The following is a 17381-nucleotide window of genomic DNA, read 5'->3' on the forward strand; positions in this document are numbered from 1 at the left end:
TGTGTGTGTGTGCGTGTGTGTGTGTGCATGAGTGCATAAGCGGTAGCGTAGCTGTTTACCAGATCAAGATTCTCCGGCTGAGTCAGCTGACAGGAAATGAGAGAGAATGAAACAGGAAGGAAAACGGCGACAAACGATGAGGTTCAGGGAACCCTCTAATCATCACCCTGCCGCCCCACCCACCCACTCACCCCCCACACACACACACACACACACACACACACACACACACACACACACACACACACACACACTCACACATATATAGTATGCACTTTTAATGGGCCAGTAAGCTGTTAACCTTAAGTAGTCTTGTTATGTCATATATTTTTTAAACACCTACTCATGCATGCACACGTAACCTCAAACACGACCGCTGGCAGGTCCACAAGTCTGTGAGCAAGTTCAAAAACCTACACACACACACACACACACACACACACACACACGGCTGTTAAGACAAGACGGAGTAATCAATCAGTTTAAATAAAAGAAGACTAATTATTTGCGTCAACATTTAGCATCTTTTCGTAATATATTACCTGGCTTTCTATCAGTGGGAAAAAAAAATGATATTAACATACAGTATAACAAAACTCACCCTGAAGAACGGGACATGAATTATTCATTAACATTAACGGCAGTATTTTTATTTTGTAACCTGCGTGATGCTCGGTCTTTCTCCTTCACGCAGAATAAATGCAAAGCAGTACCCTGAGTGGAGTAAATCTATAATATGAATTGTATATTCAGTCGTATAATATTATGCTGAATACTAATGGTCAACTTCAAAATGTACAAATCAAATGTATAAAATCTCATAAAATAGAAGTAGCCACCCACAGGAACTGCCACTGCCTCCCAACTGCCACTTGAATTTGCTTCATCACTTTCTAAATGTGGAAAACTGTGTGAATGTTGTACCAGAAATGACAGCAGCTAAACAACTGCATATTTCTGATAACAGATCATATATCCTGTTCTTTACACGATTTTTCCCTGAGACATGACCACCCATTCTGAAACTGGTGTCACTTGTTGAGTTGATAATGAACTTGCCAGCAGATTGCGGTCCATTCAGTCACTCATGGGGCACGTTTCATCAAATTTGCGACACAAGATCATTTTCTTCTTGAGACGTTTTCACTCATCAAAACCGACACCGTGCTCGCAAGACCCTGCAGGACGCACAAATGTGGAATTTGTAAATAATCTGCGTGCAATGAAACGTGTGCAATCCCTCGAACAGATCATGTATCAGTAATAAATGAACAACTGTTACAAGTAGAGCATGAAATCATTTTGCTTTATGATCCGACTGAGAAACTCCGTCAACTTCCAGAGAGCGTAGAAACAGAAAAGGAGCAGATGTGTTTGCGTGTGTCGGTGTGTGTGTAGGTGATCATGTTAATGCTGAGGTCACTGATACAGTGTGACTACTTCTCATAGCTGGAAACCTCAGCATTAACATGGAGAGTAGACAATGATGTGGTATCTACACAACCTGTCTGACCCGATTACCTCAACATTAGCATACGGGATAACTTTGGCAATAGTCTATGATCGATTTACGCGCGTTCAGATAACCTCACTACATTACGTTACACCTCGTGCAAATATTTTAAATCTATAGGGTCCACGGTCAATGCGAGGAGTTTCAGCTATTGAAGAAAAATGTTCCGAGATCAATTTAAAGAATACGGTCAATGTCGATTGTCTGAGTCATCTTTACGTTGCCGTTGGAAGGAGTCGAGAACCAGGAAGACGACTGACTCTATATTTTATATCCTCACACTTGGAGCCAAACGACTTGTGGTTTTCTGACAGTGAGATTCTGCTGCGCCAGAGTTGTACCAAAATGAGTGAGATTCATGAAAAATGTCGTTCGCACTCACCAAACATGGAATTTGACATGTGCTTTAACCCTTCTCGTTACAATTTAGTCTCACATTTTAGGATACAATGTTGCGCTTTCAAGATATTTGATAATTAGGTGCGGGGAGGAAAAAGAAACGTATACAACAGGATTAAAGGAAAGAAGAAATAAAAACGTCTTCAAATGCATTCTTGCATGGCTTCTGCACCCAAGGGCGTTCAGTTTAGCCTTCAAAGGTCTACCGTTTTTTGACTTTTTGGTGAAATATCTAAAACTCATCCAACCTTCTTTCTACCAGTGATTCAGACATGCTCTGCTATATTTGCCCGTGTCGTTTGCGTGTACGCGTTTCCCCACATGCGTGTTCGTAGCCTTGAGAAACCGGGGCGAAGAAAGAAACGTGTGAATGAAAAGGATGCGAGAGGATGGAAGGGGAGTGCGGAGGAGTGTGTACGGGGGAGACGCTTCTCTGGTTTTCTCTCAAATTCACCATAAAAAGCTGCGGGAGCAGAGGAGGGGGAACGAGAGAAGCGCTTCTGGACTTTTTTTTTTCTTCTCCGAGCGGCCTCTTCGTCTTTCGTCACTGAGAAAAGAAGTGCCGTTTGGCGGGAAGAGAGTAACCGAATGGATGAGGGACAAATTAAAATCAGTGTGTATCGTGAAGCACGGAGAAACGGGCTATTGTGCTGAGGTTAGCATTGCCGACTATCAGCTACGACTTAACATAACACTAACCCTGTTATTATGTATTATGGCCCATGTCAACACTGTAGGTGTGACGGATGGTATACAAGAAAGCATGTAGCATCACCCAAAAAGCATGACGGTGTATGTGAAATTCTGAACACACAGAGGTCCAACTGCTACCAAAAAGTTTCAAAAAGGTACTTTGTCCTTTAATTTCATTTTATACAAACATTTAACATTTAACATGAAAAGTGTGTGTGCGGAAGTTGTTTTGTGTACATTTGCAAAGCTTCAGTGCAGTAAAAATCCCATTCTGTGTCTGGTGCTTTTTGGTTATTGAGGATCAGTGTTTCAGCCGTAAACACATGCAAACATAAGCAAAGACGCTGAGCTCAGAAAGAGCTGCAGGAGGCTTCTAAAACGGCTATATTGATATTTGATGTGTTAGAAAAATATTTGGAGCCTTTTTCACTTTTAAATGCGTTTGATACTCTCACAAAGGAGTAAATGCGGGCCTGAAAATCACATGACAGCTTGACAAGAGCTTTTGCATCTAAAACGAGATCACAGGCCAAAGGAATGTGCGGAGACCCCGCTGTGCACACATGTGACTGCAATGCTGCACTTCTAAAGACTGCTACAGGCTTCTTTCATGTAAAATCAACAGTGTTCACCACAGGAGGGCCCACCTGAACGAAATGATGGAATACAGTTACGACAACACAGTGCGCCATTTGTTTTTGTTTTAAAATATTTGGTTCCACGGCTGATATCAAGGGACATTCTAACGTGGTCAATTTCACGTGACGGACTTTTATTTATCAATGCACGTTTTATAAAATGTGCCGAAAGCTGGGTGTGCGTTCCTGTGGAAGCCCAGTGCAAAAGAGTTCAAGCTCCAGCTAAAAACAAAGTGATCGATTTAAAACGGTCCAAAGCTGTTTTCTCACATGACCCACGAGTCACCTGAGAAAGTTATCGAGCTCGGTTTGAGAGTGACAAAACAATTCTACATAACATTTTATGCGCATCTTATGTGGATAAGTATTCTACAAATGAATGGCAACTTTATGATCATGTCCATCTATTGGTTACACACTGCTAGCACAGTGATAGTTACAGTGATACTGATAATATGATAATATGATACTCCACACGTGGTTGAAAATACCAACAATTGTAATTCTATTTCATAATTGCAAAGTGTTGAATTTCGAATACATGAATCGATTAAAATTTCCGATCAGAAAGGTCAACTGCAGGTGAAGTGAAAGAAGTCTTCCGCACATTTGATGAATATATAAACAGAATGAATGTGATATCACCAGTACAGGGTTTCTTCTTTCTCTTGGATTTTGATGTGCAGTATGTCATCAAAATGACATTATGTATTTTTGCACTTGGAAAAACATATTTCCTATATGAATATAAATGAATTGGCCTCTGATGCACTTCTGAACGTACTATAATTCTGGTGAGTGGTTAAACTGTCAGTTTAATGATCAACAGTAAATAAAGAGTGCCATTAGATATTGTATTTTTACATTCTTTAGAATAAAATGAATTATAGTATAATTAAACCTCTGGTTTCAGTGTTGAAAGTTGCAACCCATTTTTGTCATTTTGGTTGTGATGTATCAATTTGAAAAACTTTATTTAATTATATTATTTAAACATAAACCTAATCACAGTTCATGGAAATAAAACAAGAGTTGCACACTTTCTGATGTACGCGATTATTAGTATATTCACTGCATGGGGTCCATCCCATAATCACAACTCAGTTCTCCATGACGATCACTTTGTTTTGTATTTAATGTTAAAAGACAGCGACACAAAACCTGCAGATGAACTTGACCCTGAACATTATTCTATAACCCGCAGTGGGCCATCTCCCTCCTAAAGGTCTGTGGGCAGCAACAAGCTATGACACCCATGAGCTAAAGATAAGATACTATAAAAGATTCAAATAACAGATAAAATATATTATTTATTCATAAATATACTTATTCATTTTACATATTTTTCATAATTATCATTATTTATATTATTATTATTATTATTACCATTTATTTATTTATTATTTATACCTCCTCCTTCTCGGACCAATCTGTCGCAGTTTTTCATCTATTGATATATATGACCCACTTAGACGACTCACTTTCACACATGCACCCAAACACATACAATACTCCCACTAACAAAAGCAACTAAAAATCTGTGCTACATTCAAATTGTTTCATGTCATGTTTTCATGCCTGTTGGTGCTATGTCACACTGACAAAAAAACATTCATTTAAACAAAAATGTATTCAGTACTACTTTACTATAATAGAAAATAAACGTGTAAAAAGTAATTTACCTGAGGAAACTTGAGGGCGCCGTGCCTCCCTTTAGCCAACAAATCATCAAACTAATTAGGATATTATGCTTAATGTGAAAGAGTTAATCCAGCCAAATGCACTGCAACAAACTCAGCCCAGAAGAATTTCTGAATAATTTGAAGGATTTGTTTGTTTTCTGTGTAGCGTAAACATAAGGTTATTAGCCTCACCGCTCCTGAAAACTCTTATGTGAGCCTTGATAAGGCATTAATCGGTGTATTCATATTAAATAAGATCACCAGTGTTGATGCAAAGCACCCTGTTCTCACAGTCTGCCTGCTGCTAATTAGATGGATGTCTTCCATTATACAATTGACCTCTGTCCTCGCCATACTGTAGCGTTCTACACTACAGTTGTCCTACTGCTGTAGTTTTACACTCGACCGTGACAAACACCACAATTACAAATATGACCAAGTCAAATAGGAAATAAATATTAAGTTAAAATAGAGTGCCTGGGTTTTTGCATCTCTAAATCACACTGGATGTAACACAAAGTGAACTAAATTAAGTGTAAATATAAAGCACAAAACAAAGATTAACACAGAGATTAAACAAACACCCACCTCCTTTACTTTGACACGCCTAATTCATCACTGGTGCAGCCGATTGATCGGAGGTTGCGCACTAATTTGAATGGCGATCAAATGTTTGCAGTCAACAAGAGAAGCGGTTTTGGGTGCAAAAACTGCACCATAAAGATGGAGGAACATTGTAGGCTCATCAGCGATGACGTTACCCAATCAGGGGAAGAATATCGGAACATTTTCAAGCTAAGGAGTGAGGGAAACCACTGAAAGGGCCCTGAGCAACTATGAGGAAACGTGTTTCCATGGTTGAGAAGGGACACACAGATTCTTCGCAAAGCAAAAAGCACAGAAAAGTTTAAATGGCCTGATGGGACTAAAATGTTGCATTTTGGACATCATACTAAACGCCAAATGCTGCACGTCAGCATAAAAACACGCCATCTCCACCGTGACGCATGGTTTAGCGGCATCATGCTGTGGTGGATGCTTCTCTAGAGCGAACCCTGTGAAATTCAGACCTCAGTCCAAGCCAGAACATGTGGCAGAACTTCAATTTGCTGTTCAACCCACGGCCGTAATGCTGCTTAATACATCTTAAACACTTCTTTCAAGAAGGAGAGAGGAACGATTGCAGCATCAAGACTGAAGTCTTTCATTGCTGCCAAAGGTGCCTGTACTGCTTGAGGCAATACTTAAGAGGGGGGAGGGGGGATTTCATTAGGGTGTTTTAAACACTCATAAGCATTGTATATCAGAGGCCCAATAACCTGATAAAACAATGACAGTGGAATATGTCTTTGATCGCAGTACGTCTCTGGATGGAACCGAAATGTACTGCGAACTTCTTCCGTTTCCTCGTCTCGCCCCGTCTTCTACACATACAGTGTGGAAGTCCATGAGCGGTGCCAAAGCCATTTAAAGATGAACACAGCTGCAACAAGCCAGCGACTTCGTTCTCTTTCTTCGGGCCTTGATTTTCAGGTCGGTAAATGTTCTAAAACAGATGTCTTTTCATTCGGGGCCTTTTGTCGGCACAGAAGACGAGGTTTCACTTGACGGCGAAAAAAAACGTAACAGCGGTCGTTGCCCCCGTTCTTGTCTGCAGATGTCAAAGGAGGTCAAATACAGCAACAACAAGAATACGACATCTTCTTCTAGGGTTTTGTCCGCCTCATTTAAATCAGTTTGGATGGACTGAACCGCATCAACACCTCTTTTTACACAGTTCAACTGCACCAACAACTACAGTCTCAACAATGACTGTGAAGTTGAATAAACATCTTAAGCCATTTCGATAAAAACGGACCCGTATAAGCAAATACAGGGATTTTATACTAGTTTTAGTGAGGTGGAACAAATGCACTGCTCCCCGAGTGTTGATTCACACTCAGCAAAGCTCAGCAGATAAATCCTCCATCGTTTCATCCAACACTTCAAATCACCTTTATACATCTAAGTGTACCCAGGTCCTGTATTATCACATCATGATATCTTAAGAAAGTGGTCACAATGGAGAGAGTCAAGCTTGTGGTGAGAGCACGTTTGGCGTACACGCCAACATGTTTCCGAATAAAACACTGCCATGCTACAAGTAACGTCACTTTTAGAAATGAACATTACAGTACGCATCTGTACATGGACTTATCAATACGTATTACATATTCTTTGGGAGCACATTATGCACCTGAAGTTTTTTTTATTTCACTGGCGAAGTTATTTTTAAAAAATGGCTCCCTCGGATAAAAGTAACTGTTAAATGATGACAAATAAGTGTGTTTTAGTAGTGTGAGATAATGCTAATGATGCTAATGTTGGGTTCAACTTTCTCTAAGCTCATTCAAAAAAGCTCCTGCCTTATAGAGGGCTGAAACAGAAGAAGAAAAGTGAGGAGAAATAGTCTTCTTACCTGTTAAGTTGTCATTACGATGAGAGATGTGCCCGTGGCAGTGAGGTGCATGTGTGTATGGGTCTGCTGGTAGACATGTGTGTGAGAAAGGGGGAGGAGAGAGAGAGAGAGACGGCGAACAAGAGAAAGAGAAAGAGATGTAGTTTCACCAGAGATGGTCGGCCACTGTCGCTCTTTCAGTTGATCTTTCAGCCGCTCATCCACTTTGTCATAATGGCACTGTGTGTGTGTGTGTGTGTGTGTGTGTGTGTGTGTGTGTGTGTGTGTGTGTGTGTGTGTGTGTGTGAGAGTGTGTTACAAGCTGTGTCATAGTGATGCTGGAAACAATAGAAAAACACCCTTGTATGCGGCTTCAACCTCACGCTCACACACACACACACACACGCACACGCACGCACACACACACACACACACATACAGTACATGCACATATACACACACTTTCAGTTTGAGCGTTTTATTTTCTCCCCTCTTATCCCTCATTTTTTCTTATGGTCTCTTTTGGTCTGTTTGTATTTAAAGGGCAACACACACACACACATCCTAATGTCAGTCTCTCACACACACACATACACACAAACACACACATACGAATGTCAGACTGACACTCACACACACACAGAACACTGCTCATGACCAGCACATCATTTTGAAAATTTGGAAAGTAAAGTGTACATTTGCAGTCTCGGACACTGTTGTTGTGGAGTCCTGTTCTAGTTTTGGGGGGAAACTGAACATGAATTTGATTCCTTGCTGAGAGTTAGATGAGAAGATCAATACAACTTTCATGGTAGCTAATACATTATATAAAAATATGTATCTACAGTAAGCAGGCAGGTAGCTTAGCTTAGCATAAAGACTATAAGTAGGGAATAACAACTAACCTGGCTCCGTCCACAAGCAAACGTCTGTTAATTAGTGCGCCTCAGAGGTGCTGATGGGCACATTTCGTTACCTTTGGACGGAGCCAGACTATAGCTGTTAAACTGTATCCAGTCTTTATGCTTAAGATGTCATCTTCTCATGCTAAGCTTCTCATCCATGTCCCAGTAAGAAAAGTATGTGTTTCAGTTAAGAAATACCTTCAGCTTCGGCTCCAAAGTCGGAGAATAAGTAGGCAGGAGAGGTGGATGTTTGGATTGGACAGATGTTTGGACAGAAGGAACCATTGATTGGGAAAGCGGAAGTCTTTATGCTAAGCTAACAAGCGGGAAGCTATAGCCTCGAGATCTTTCGACAAGGAAGCAAATGAGAATTTACCCCAAAATGTTGAACAATTGCTGTGAGGATGAGTTTCTTGCGTTAATTGCTCCATTTGATCTGGAGGACTTGTTCTGAAACAAGTCCTTGTGTCCAAATCAAGACATTAGTTATGCTATTTCAGTTTTATGCCTATATTTTATATGTTCCTCAATTCATTTGCGTTTAACTAAATAACCCCAAAGCTAATCCGAGACCAGATATTGTTCAAGCATTATGAAACTGTACACAATTAAACAGAACACGATGAACCCACAATAACACGAAATGAACGTAAGAGTGTTCAAGCTGGCTAAAGAAATCAACTGAAAACTTCATACGTTAGAGGAACTCAGGAGAGGAAAACACAGCCAGTCGCCACTCTGGACTGATCTTCTAAGAGCCGTCTGATGGAAAATGAAAATTATCATTCAAACTTATACAAACTTATTAGAAAAAAAACAAAAAACCTTTTCTAAAATCTTCAAGTTTGTCCTTCAGAGCATACCTGTTTCTCCAGTGTTGTGGTAGAGGAGAGGTATAACTCTCTCCAATGTCTACAGATAGACTTGAACTACTCTTGACCAAGTCACAAAACATCAATATGAAGCTGACCAAAATGAGCTGTAGAAAGAAATATTTTTCATACGCTTCATACTAAGATCTGGCGCTAGATATGGTTAAGTTAGCGTCCGTATATTGAGAGGAGTGATGTGCTTTCTGAATGTGCAGTCTCTTGTTTTCACTCACAGGGATTTCCATTTTAAAGTGTTAGGTTGGAGTAGATTACACTGCTGTATTTCAGTGTAAAACAACATTTGGGTCTATGCGGCGCTCCATGAAAGCTGATGAAAGGTCATGTAGCTTCATGTCACTGTGATGTAAACGGTGAATGTGTGTGTGTGTGTGTGTGTGTGTGTGTGTGTCAGACTCAGACTGAGAGTCAGTCATGAGTGTGCATGGCGGTGGATGAGACGGTGGTTGGGTTTCGCAGCGGCGTGGGGTGAGCAGAGAGGTGCCGAGACGGTCTCTGATTCCCGGTATCATCAACTTCAAACCTCCCCTGTGATACCACAGCACCACGGCGGCTCTGTATTGGGCCGAGACCCTGAGAGTTAACGCGACTTTCAGCTGTTAAAGGGACTGTTTGACATTCTCATCAAAAGGATGGTTTTCGGATTTTTTGAATGAGAGATTGACAGGTTTACTGTAGATTACCGTGGCGGTGTAAATGAAACTGGTTTCAGAAAATGAACACTTTCTAAATGGAAAAGATACAGCATAAGATTTAAAGATTACAGTTTGCTGATTTGTATATTTCATGCGGGGTCAAACATTTTGCCCATCCGACGTGGGGTTACAAGACACCTTTAAAGATTAACCAAATACATTTTCACAACCAAAAGAAACCATGAAAAAATGATAAAATGATATAGATATAAATGATATACAAAAATACAGTATCAAAATTAAAAGTACTCATTAGGCAGAAATGCCCCCTTCAGAGTATCTCAAAAGCTGGTTTGTAACTAAAAACTATAATATACAAAATAACTGCAGCTGCCAGATAAAGTACATTAGTATAGTATTCTCTAAAAAGCAGTCTAGGTACCTTCAAGTTGTACTTAAGTAAACGTACTAGATTGCTTTTCCCTTGGCTGAATCAAAGTCAGACTTGTTTTATGTCAACAGTATGCCAAAGACGTCAGGCTGGACTCATACAGGAGTAAAAGGAATAGTTTGATCATAATCTGGCGTTTTTTTCTGATGTAAAACTGTAAAATCAGGTCAAGCTAAGATTGCCAGACAATGTAAACAGCAAAACAACAGACTGTTGGTTGATTACAATGAAACCGTGATGCTTTACAGCAAGTGTTTTTCTACTCTTTCGCTCTCCTTTTGTACCACTCTGGATAAAAAACATCTTTAGACAGTGTGTGTTAAATTCTAAGTAGGTCTACTCTATATGAACCCAACAACTAAAGCTAAACTACTAAACTAAATTCAAGCAATAATGTTGAGGGAAGATGGCAGGTTTTCAATCACACACACACACACACACCGGTGAATTCCACCTTTTACTCACAAGATAAATTATTCATATATAAACGCAATTAGGAGGTACGTACAGAGAGGATATATTTGTGTCCGATATTTCTCATTCATCTTCCTCATTTTGTCGACGCTGCGTCATCTTACACAGGAAGGTTTTTCCTTCTTCTAGAAATCACCATATTAAACGAGAACGGTCTCAGGGACCACTGTGAAATAAGCGGTGATGTCGCTTAGCGTTACAAATTAACACATCTTCGCTGCTATTTTTGAAACGTGACATAAGGATGGAGGTGTATGACTGTAGCGACTTAAAGACAGTGTATGACCCATTTAGAGAAACTCGTAGGTATGTGCACAGCGTACATTTTAGTCAAGTATAATGAGCCGATAAAACGTTGATTAAATATAGACGCGCTTCCTCTGTTAACATCTGTGACACACTTACACACCTGTACCTACCGAGAACGTCTCTTCTGATATTATCTTCGGCACAAAAAAAAAAAAAGCATCCTTAAACACAGAACCCACTCTTATAAGAATGTTACACACAAAAACACGAGTGCGCAGGAGTCGGTACAGAACTTTCCGTTTATTCATTTCGAATTCACTTCACCTGACGGACTTGATGCCATTCGCAACAATTTTGTTGACTAAAAAACTCAGAAGACTTCAAACAGAGTCAACACACATACATGTTCAGAGTTAACTTAAATGAAAGTCAAGATTTTCACTAAAACAGAATCTTAAAAGTTCTGACAAATAAAACAACAAAAGGACTGCTAAAGAAATGCCCATCGAATAAAAAAAGTGGAATGTCTTTCACATATTTTGGACAATGCACAGATAGTCAACAATAAAAGATCACAAATGAACATGAGAGTGTGTCTGAGTTGAACACAACAGTGAACAAAGAATTGGTGTTATAAACATTTTGAAAACAAAAAGAACTGAACGGAGCTTGTACTGGCCAACATTCTGTATGGCAGATTAAATTCGACCCAATTAAGTTATTTTCTGACTAAATAATCAGAAAAGTCCTTTCTATTAAAAAGGTTTTTTTTTAAAAAATCCTGTATCTTTTAAATATGCCACCTTATTCCTAAGGATTAGGACCGACTGTAGTTTCTTTTCTTTTTTAAAACAAGTCTAATCTGTAGGTAGCTTTCCTTATGCTTTGGCGCCATCTTTAGCCTATATAGGGGAACTGCAGGATGATCGCTTGTCCGGGTTTTAGGGTGATTTCGTCCAGGCGGATTGTGGAGTCTACCTCCAGGTCTGCATCAGTCGACAGCTTCACCGTGGCCGTCTCTGGCAGCTCCACTCCTTCTGCAGGAACAAAGCGCACGGTGTTAAAAACAACCCACTGCTGTTAAATGAGCGCTACTGGCCCGGGACACCAGACCTTTCTGTTGAACTTGCCTGTGGGTGCCAGCTTGAGTGCGAGCAGCTGGGACGCCGATCCCCAGTTGACAGCCGTTATGTATCTCTCGCTCTGGTCCCACAGTCGGAGGAAAGAGAGGGAGGAGGGGGAGGAGAAGAGAGAGTAGTAGTCTCCGTGGAGGAGGGAGCGCTCCTTTCCTCGCAGTTCGCTGAGGGTTTTGAACCATTTCTTTATGGCGACGCGCTCCGTCCGCTCGGCCTGTAAATGTGAGGATTAGGGGGGGAAATATGTGAAAAACATTGAAATCATTTAGTCAAAGACTCCTTTTCTACACTAAAAAGTCGCTGTGAACACACTCTTACCTCCGCTGTTTCGTTGACAGCAGCTCCTTCAACAGGTTCCGTCTCTATGTCCCAAACCATTTTAGGAGATTCGTCACCCTGATAAGGAGACAAAGAGGGGCGAGACAACGGTTACAACCTGGAACAGCTGTCGGGTCACCGAAAACATTTGAAAAAGCGGATCGGTTTTTGCGGCTTACGGCTGCCTGGAGGCCGATCTCATCCCCGTAGGTAAACACTGGGGTTCCGGGCATGGTGAACAGCAGGAGCTGGTAGAGGCGGATCAGGCCCGGAGTCGTCGCCTGTTTGGACAGCTGGTCGCGTTGGGCGGCGCCCAGACCCCAGCCGAGGCTTCTCTGCTGAGAGTTGAGGGTGTCCATGGCCATGATGCGCTCCACACCTGCACACACAGAAGGACAATTTATCTCGTGCAAATGCACCGCTTTGGACCAAGCGGTTGGTTTTCACACAAGAATGGACTTGAATTGTTTGTTCGCTCGAGATTTAGACAGAAAGATTAATAAAAACCACAGAGTAAGGAGAGATGACGTAAAAATGAATAATGGATGTACTGAGTCTACGGCGTTCACCCGACACTCATGCGAGTATGACGAAACAACGGAGGCACTTCAGCCTACCTCCTTTTTTGGCGCTGAGCAGGTCAGACAGAACCAGATCGACGCCCGTCGTGTTGACGAGCCGAGACACCGCGTCAGCCGAAACACCTTCGACCACGCCCATCAGCAGCCTGAGAGAAAGAGAATATGGTATGATTACACCGCCGACACTGGTTTGTAGCTTTTGAAAAGGACAATAGGTTGTTCTAGGAGTAGCATAGAATTCCGATCAGCATCTTGGAATACGCCCTCGAATGAAACTATAGAGGGTTTTTTTTTAAAGTCGATTGCGTCATTCCTCAAACTCTCCACAAGATGTCGCTTCGCCGTGAGAAAGTGTGAAACGAGTCAATGGAACGGGAGCCTGTCTTGTTGATCTCTCTCTCTGACCCCACCCACAGTCCCCCGCAGCACTGGAATGCTTTTTATCTCCACCTCCTCTCAGGAAACATCGGTTATTTGTCCTGACATTTGACTGAAAATTATATTCCAATCTATTTGAATGAATATTCATGTCATAACAGTGCAGTCTTCCTCCAACTATCTGCAGGCAGTAGCTAAACGTATTAAGAATCCTCACAAATCCTGCACAGATCGTCTACTTAAGCAGAACAAAAAGAAACAGTTACCTCTTCTTGGGGTTGTCAGTGCTGTTGATCTGGACGGCAGACTGCAGCTTGGACCAATCAACAGAGCTGGTGGCAACGGTGAGGTCCGATACCTTGATGCCATCAACACCTAAGTTCAGCCAATACTCTGCGCCGGCCTGGAAGAGAACACGAGCGCTTTAGCCACAACAGCTTGATGACATGGACTTACTGGCTCACTTTAACACGATTAAAAGGTTATTGACTGAATGAAGGACCACAGGAGATAAATGTACGTGCGTGTGTCCTACCATGACTTTCTCCATCACGTTATCAAGGTCACCAGTGCCGAACCAGGAAGAAGCTCCCCAGTAGTTTGGAGTCAGGTCAAGCACCACAGAAATGCCTGAGAGGAGAAGTAAACAGAAACAGTAAGAAAACACCATCTGGGCTTAAACAGTCTAAAATACCATCAAATATCCTATTATCTTACTGTTAACTGAGAATCTCTCCTAACATTTGTGATTCCTAAAAAAAATGTAATATGATAAGATACAAGTCTTTTAAAGACCTACCCTTCTTGTGGGCCTTTTCCAGCACAGCGACCAGGGCTTCCTCTTTTCCCAGTGACGGGTGGATCTCTTGAAGATTCAGGGCTTCCGGTTGGTCGACCTGGCCGTTGTGAAGAGGACCCAGAACCAGGCCTTTCACCTTCAACTTGTTGATTTCGTCCAGCTTTGCCTCAACGCCTTGGAGACAAACGGAGAGACAAGAGTGGAGTTCACAATCGGGGAAAAGACAACAGAGAGTTTATGTGTGAAAGGTTGCAGGATCAGAAGGGGGGGGGGGGGGGGGGGGGGGGGGTATTATTTCAAGGCATGTGAGTGACCCCCCCCCCCCCCCCACACACCCTCTGCTGGCCATGTCGAGTCTGAGCACAAGGAGGTCCGTTATGTGAAAGCACCACCAAGTCACGTGTGGTTGTTGGAATTCTGCCCAAGGCCTGTTGGAAACCCGAGTGCTCGCGAGTAATTCACTTCAAGAGCAGCAGTACAACCTGTCCTTCCTGTCTGCCTCACATGTACGGCTAAAAGCTAAATTGGAAAAACGACGGCTTATAATCGTGACTGCTGTGTTCAGTGGCATTTGAAAAAAATAAAAGCCTGAAATAAAATAGTTACATTTCTACTTCTATCGGATTCTGTAAAAAAAAAAAAAAAATGTACCGGGTTGCTCAACCTTGACCTTAAATCTGGCGCAGGAGAGATATGAAAGAAATGACTCGTAGACTTTTTAGGTCCTTTGGACTCTGAGTCACTCGTTGTCGGCCTTGTCAGCAGTCTGGTATCTGGCCAGCTGATACAGGCCACGCAGAACTCAGGAAACCCAAGACCTTGTCACAAGATCTCTCCCGTGTGGATAAGCGCGGGTTACCACAGGCCAGACTACGCTGTGACGATAATCTCACATCCGTATTTTGGGAATAGGGATGAGCAAAAAAAAAAAAAAAAAAGAACAGCAGCAAGAAAGACCTGAGCCATTCAAAGTCTGAGATTAACCCTGAAAATACAAAAGTATTCTACCTGCAAGTCCATCAGAGAAAGCTTCAACATCATCGATCTGGTACAGCGGTCCTTCGTTCCACCAGTTCATCTCAGGGATGGGTTTGCAGCGAGGGGCCTGGACTATGATTACTATGGCTCCAGCCAGCATGCCCAACCAGCCCAGCCAAAACAGGACGAGAAGCACCCAACGGGTTCGCACCCATCTAGACACAAAAAGAGAGAGGAAAAAGTTACAATGACCCCTGTTTTTTATGTCACATTTATATAAAAGGTGTTTATAGCAACTCTTCTTACCCTGGGGTGCCAGCCACCTTCATCAGCTCCTCCTTGGACAGGCCGGTGAATGTAACCTCGTCCTCCGGGACCTTCAGCTTGACGCTGCCATTCTTCTCCCCTCCTGCGGCCTGGCCGTCGCCCGTCATGGGCTGCTTCTCCGGGTCCAGCTCATTGAGCTCCACGTCCTTCATGTCGACCTCCGTGTCCTTACTCATGGTGGAATCAAGAGGAGTTCTTTTTTGGAGATGGGAGGTGTGCAGCGGGGTGGATAACAGAAGGAGAGGAGAAATATGTTAGTAGATTGACCTCTTTTCTTTCTGTCATTATTGGATATAGAGATAGAGATATATATATATATATATATATATATATATATATATATATATATATGGTCACATAGTAGCTAGTTTCCAGTGGAACTAGACTGCATTGGAGAGGAGACTAACTTGTCAAAGTCGCTTGACTTGTTGTTCTAACACCTGTTACGTACAGTGCCTCCTAGTGAAGATGTGAAAACAAATGCTACTTACTAAATTAACTAGCTAGCCAATTCCTAAAGCAGAAATTAAAATGGTTTGACAGAAAAGGAGTTATGTATTTACTTTTTTTAATGCTACAGAGTTCTTCTACTTGGCGCGTGTTTAGCCAAAACAGGCTCCAAAAACGATGATGTGTATTTAATAACTTTAATATTTCAAAATAAAAGGGCAAGTTCCTGTTTCAAGACATAAACAGCAAGCGACGTTTCAAACGCGGGTGGACTAGTTTCTTTAAAAAAAAGAAAAGGTATCCGGTATGTTTTAGACCAAATACTGTATTCATGAGAAGGTTTTGTTCGACAGTCTCCAGTTAACAGGGATCACTGGATAAGGCGACACACCGGAAGTATAGTTGGCCGCCGTTTTGTTCCAGGAACGTGAATGTTTCAATATTCGTTTCACAAAAACTCTTCAACTGAAATGTCTGCCCAATTTGTGTATCGAAGTCAACAGCTGATTCAAGTAAACATTGATATGACGCAATCAACGGTCCCCAAAAAACTATATACTACAACTGTCTATAAAGATGATGAAATCAAGCCCATCGCGACGTCATCAACTGTTACACGAGGCATTATGGTGATGCCTCTATAAAGCAGTTTAATTACACCGCGAGGAGTTTGTTATGTGGCCGCAAAACTCGATGAAGTTACGATAGATTCAACATTACCTGTTTAAAAAGCAACGTAAAATCCGTCCGTGTTTTCCTTTTCTTTTTCAGCCGTTAATCCTATGGTCTCTGATAATCCAGTGGCCGGGAGGCTGCTCTGTATTTGTAGCTGCCCTGGTTTCTCCGCCTACCGGGGGACGACCCAATAATCTCTCTCTCTCTCTCTCTCTCTCTCTCTCTCTCTCTCTCTCTCTCTCTCTCTCTCTCTCTCTCACACACACACAGAAACACACAGACATTATCCAATGCTCCTAGAATTAATTTTAATACCACACCTCCAACATATTAGACCCTTTATTTGGACCACTTTTCTGTCAAATGTGTCTGTTCTTGCATGTATTGTGTCTGTCTTAACACTGTTGCAGCCCTCGTCCCAGTTTACAGGAAAGACAGCGCAGAACTTTTCTGTTTGTCTGTTTGTGTGTTTTCATTTTAGGCTGAAGTACCACTGTCCTTAGACTATAGGGGCTAATGGAGATGACATGGAGGTGTGTGTTAATGTGGAAAGTCATTATGCTGCAAAGTCCTACTGACAGACAAAATATGTTTGTGATTCGGTTTGGTTATGCAAACGTTTCCTGAAGATAATATAATCATTTGCACAAGCCATGCTGAGGACCGACTGATTAATGGGTTGATTACTGCATGAGGCTCATTCTGAGGCCTTTCTTCTTTTGAATAGTGGAGAGTGCCACTCTGTTCTTCAATCTGATTCACCCCCCCCCCCT

At 41.8% G+C, this 17381-nt stretch overlaps 1 protein-coding gene across 1 annotated transcript; it reads right to left on the reverse strand.

Moving 5' to 3' along the window:
- Nucleotides 1-11247: 11247 nt before the first annotated feature.
- On the reverse strand, nucleotides 11248-16775 carry slc3a2a (solute carrier family 3 member 2a). Its single transcript, XM_079184709.1, has 11 exons — nucleotides 16654-16775; nucleotides 15463-15678; nucleotides 15187-15371; nucleotides 14179-14352; nucleotides 13915-14009; nucleotides 13646-13782; nucleotides 13038-13147; nucleotides 12600-12799; nucleotides 12421-12498; nucleotides 12097-12316; nucleotides 11248-12003 (listed from the first exon to the last, which is right to left on the reverse strand). The coding sequence occupies exons 2-11, from the start codon at nucleotides 15657-15659 to the stop codon at nucleotides 11864-11866; spliced, it is 1536 nt and encodes a 511-aa protein (XP_079040835.1). The 5' UTR covers nucleotides 15660-15678; nucleotides 16654-16775; the 3' UTR covers nucleotides 11248-11863.
- Between the last annotated feature and the right edge of the window lie 606 nt (nucleotides 16776-17381).

The sequence above is a fragment of the Pholis gunnellus genome (assembly GCF_910591455.1).
Source record: "Pholis gunnellus genome assembly, chromosome: 23".
In the NCBI taxonomy this organism is placed as follows: Eukaryota; Metazoa; Chordata; class Actinopteri; order Perciformes; family Pholidae; genus Pholis; species Pholis gunnellus.

Coding starts and splice junctions, on each gene's coding strand:
- slc3a2a (XM_079184709.1), bottom strand. CDS start 15,659: ATGAGTAAGGACACGGAGGTCGACATGAAGGACGTGGAGCTCAATGAG. Junction 12,317..12,420: donor CTGTCAACGAAACAGCGGAG/GTAAGAGTGTGT, acceptor TCACATTTACAG/GCCGAGCGGACGGAGCGCGT. Junction 12,004..12,096: donor ACTCAAGCTGGCACCCACAG/GCAAGTTCAACA, acceptor TTGTTCCTGCAG/AAGGAGTGGAGCTGCCAGAG.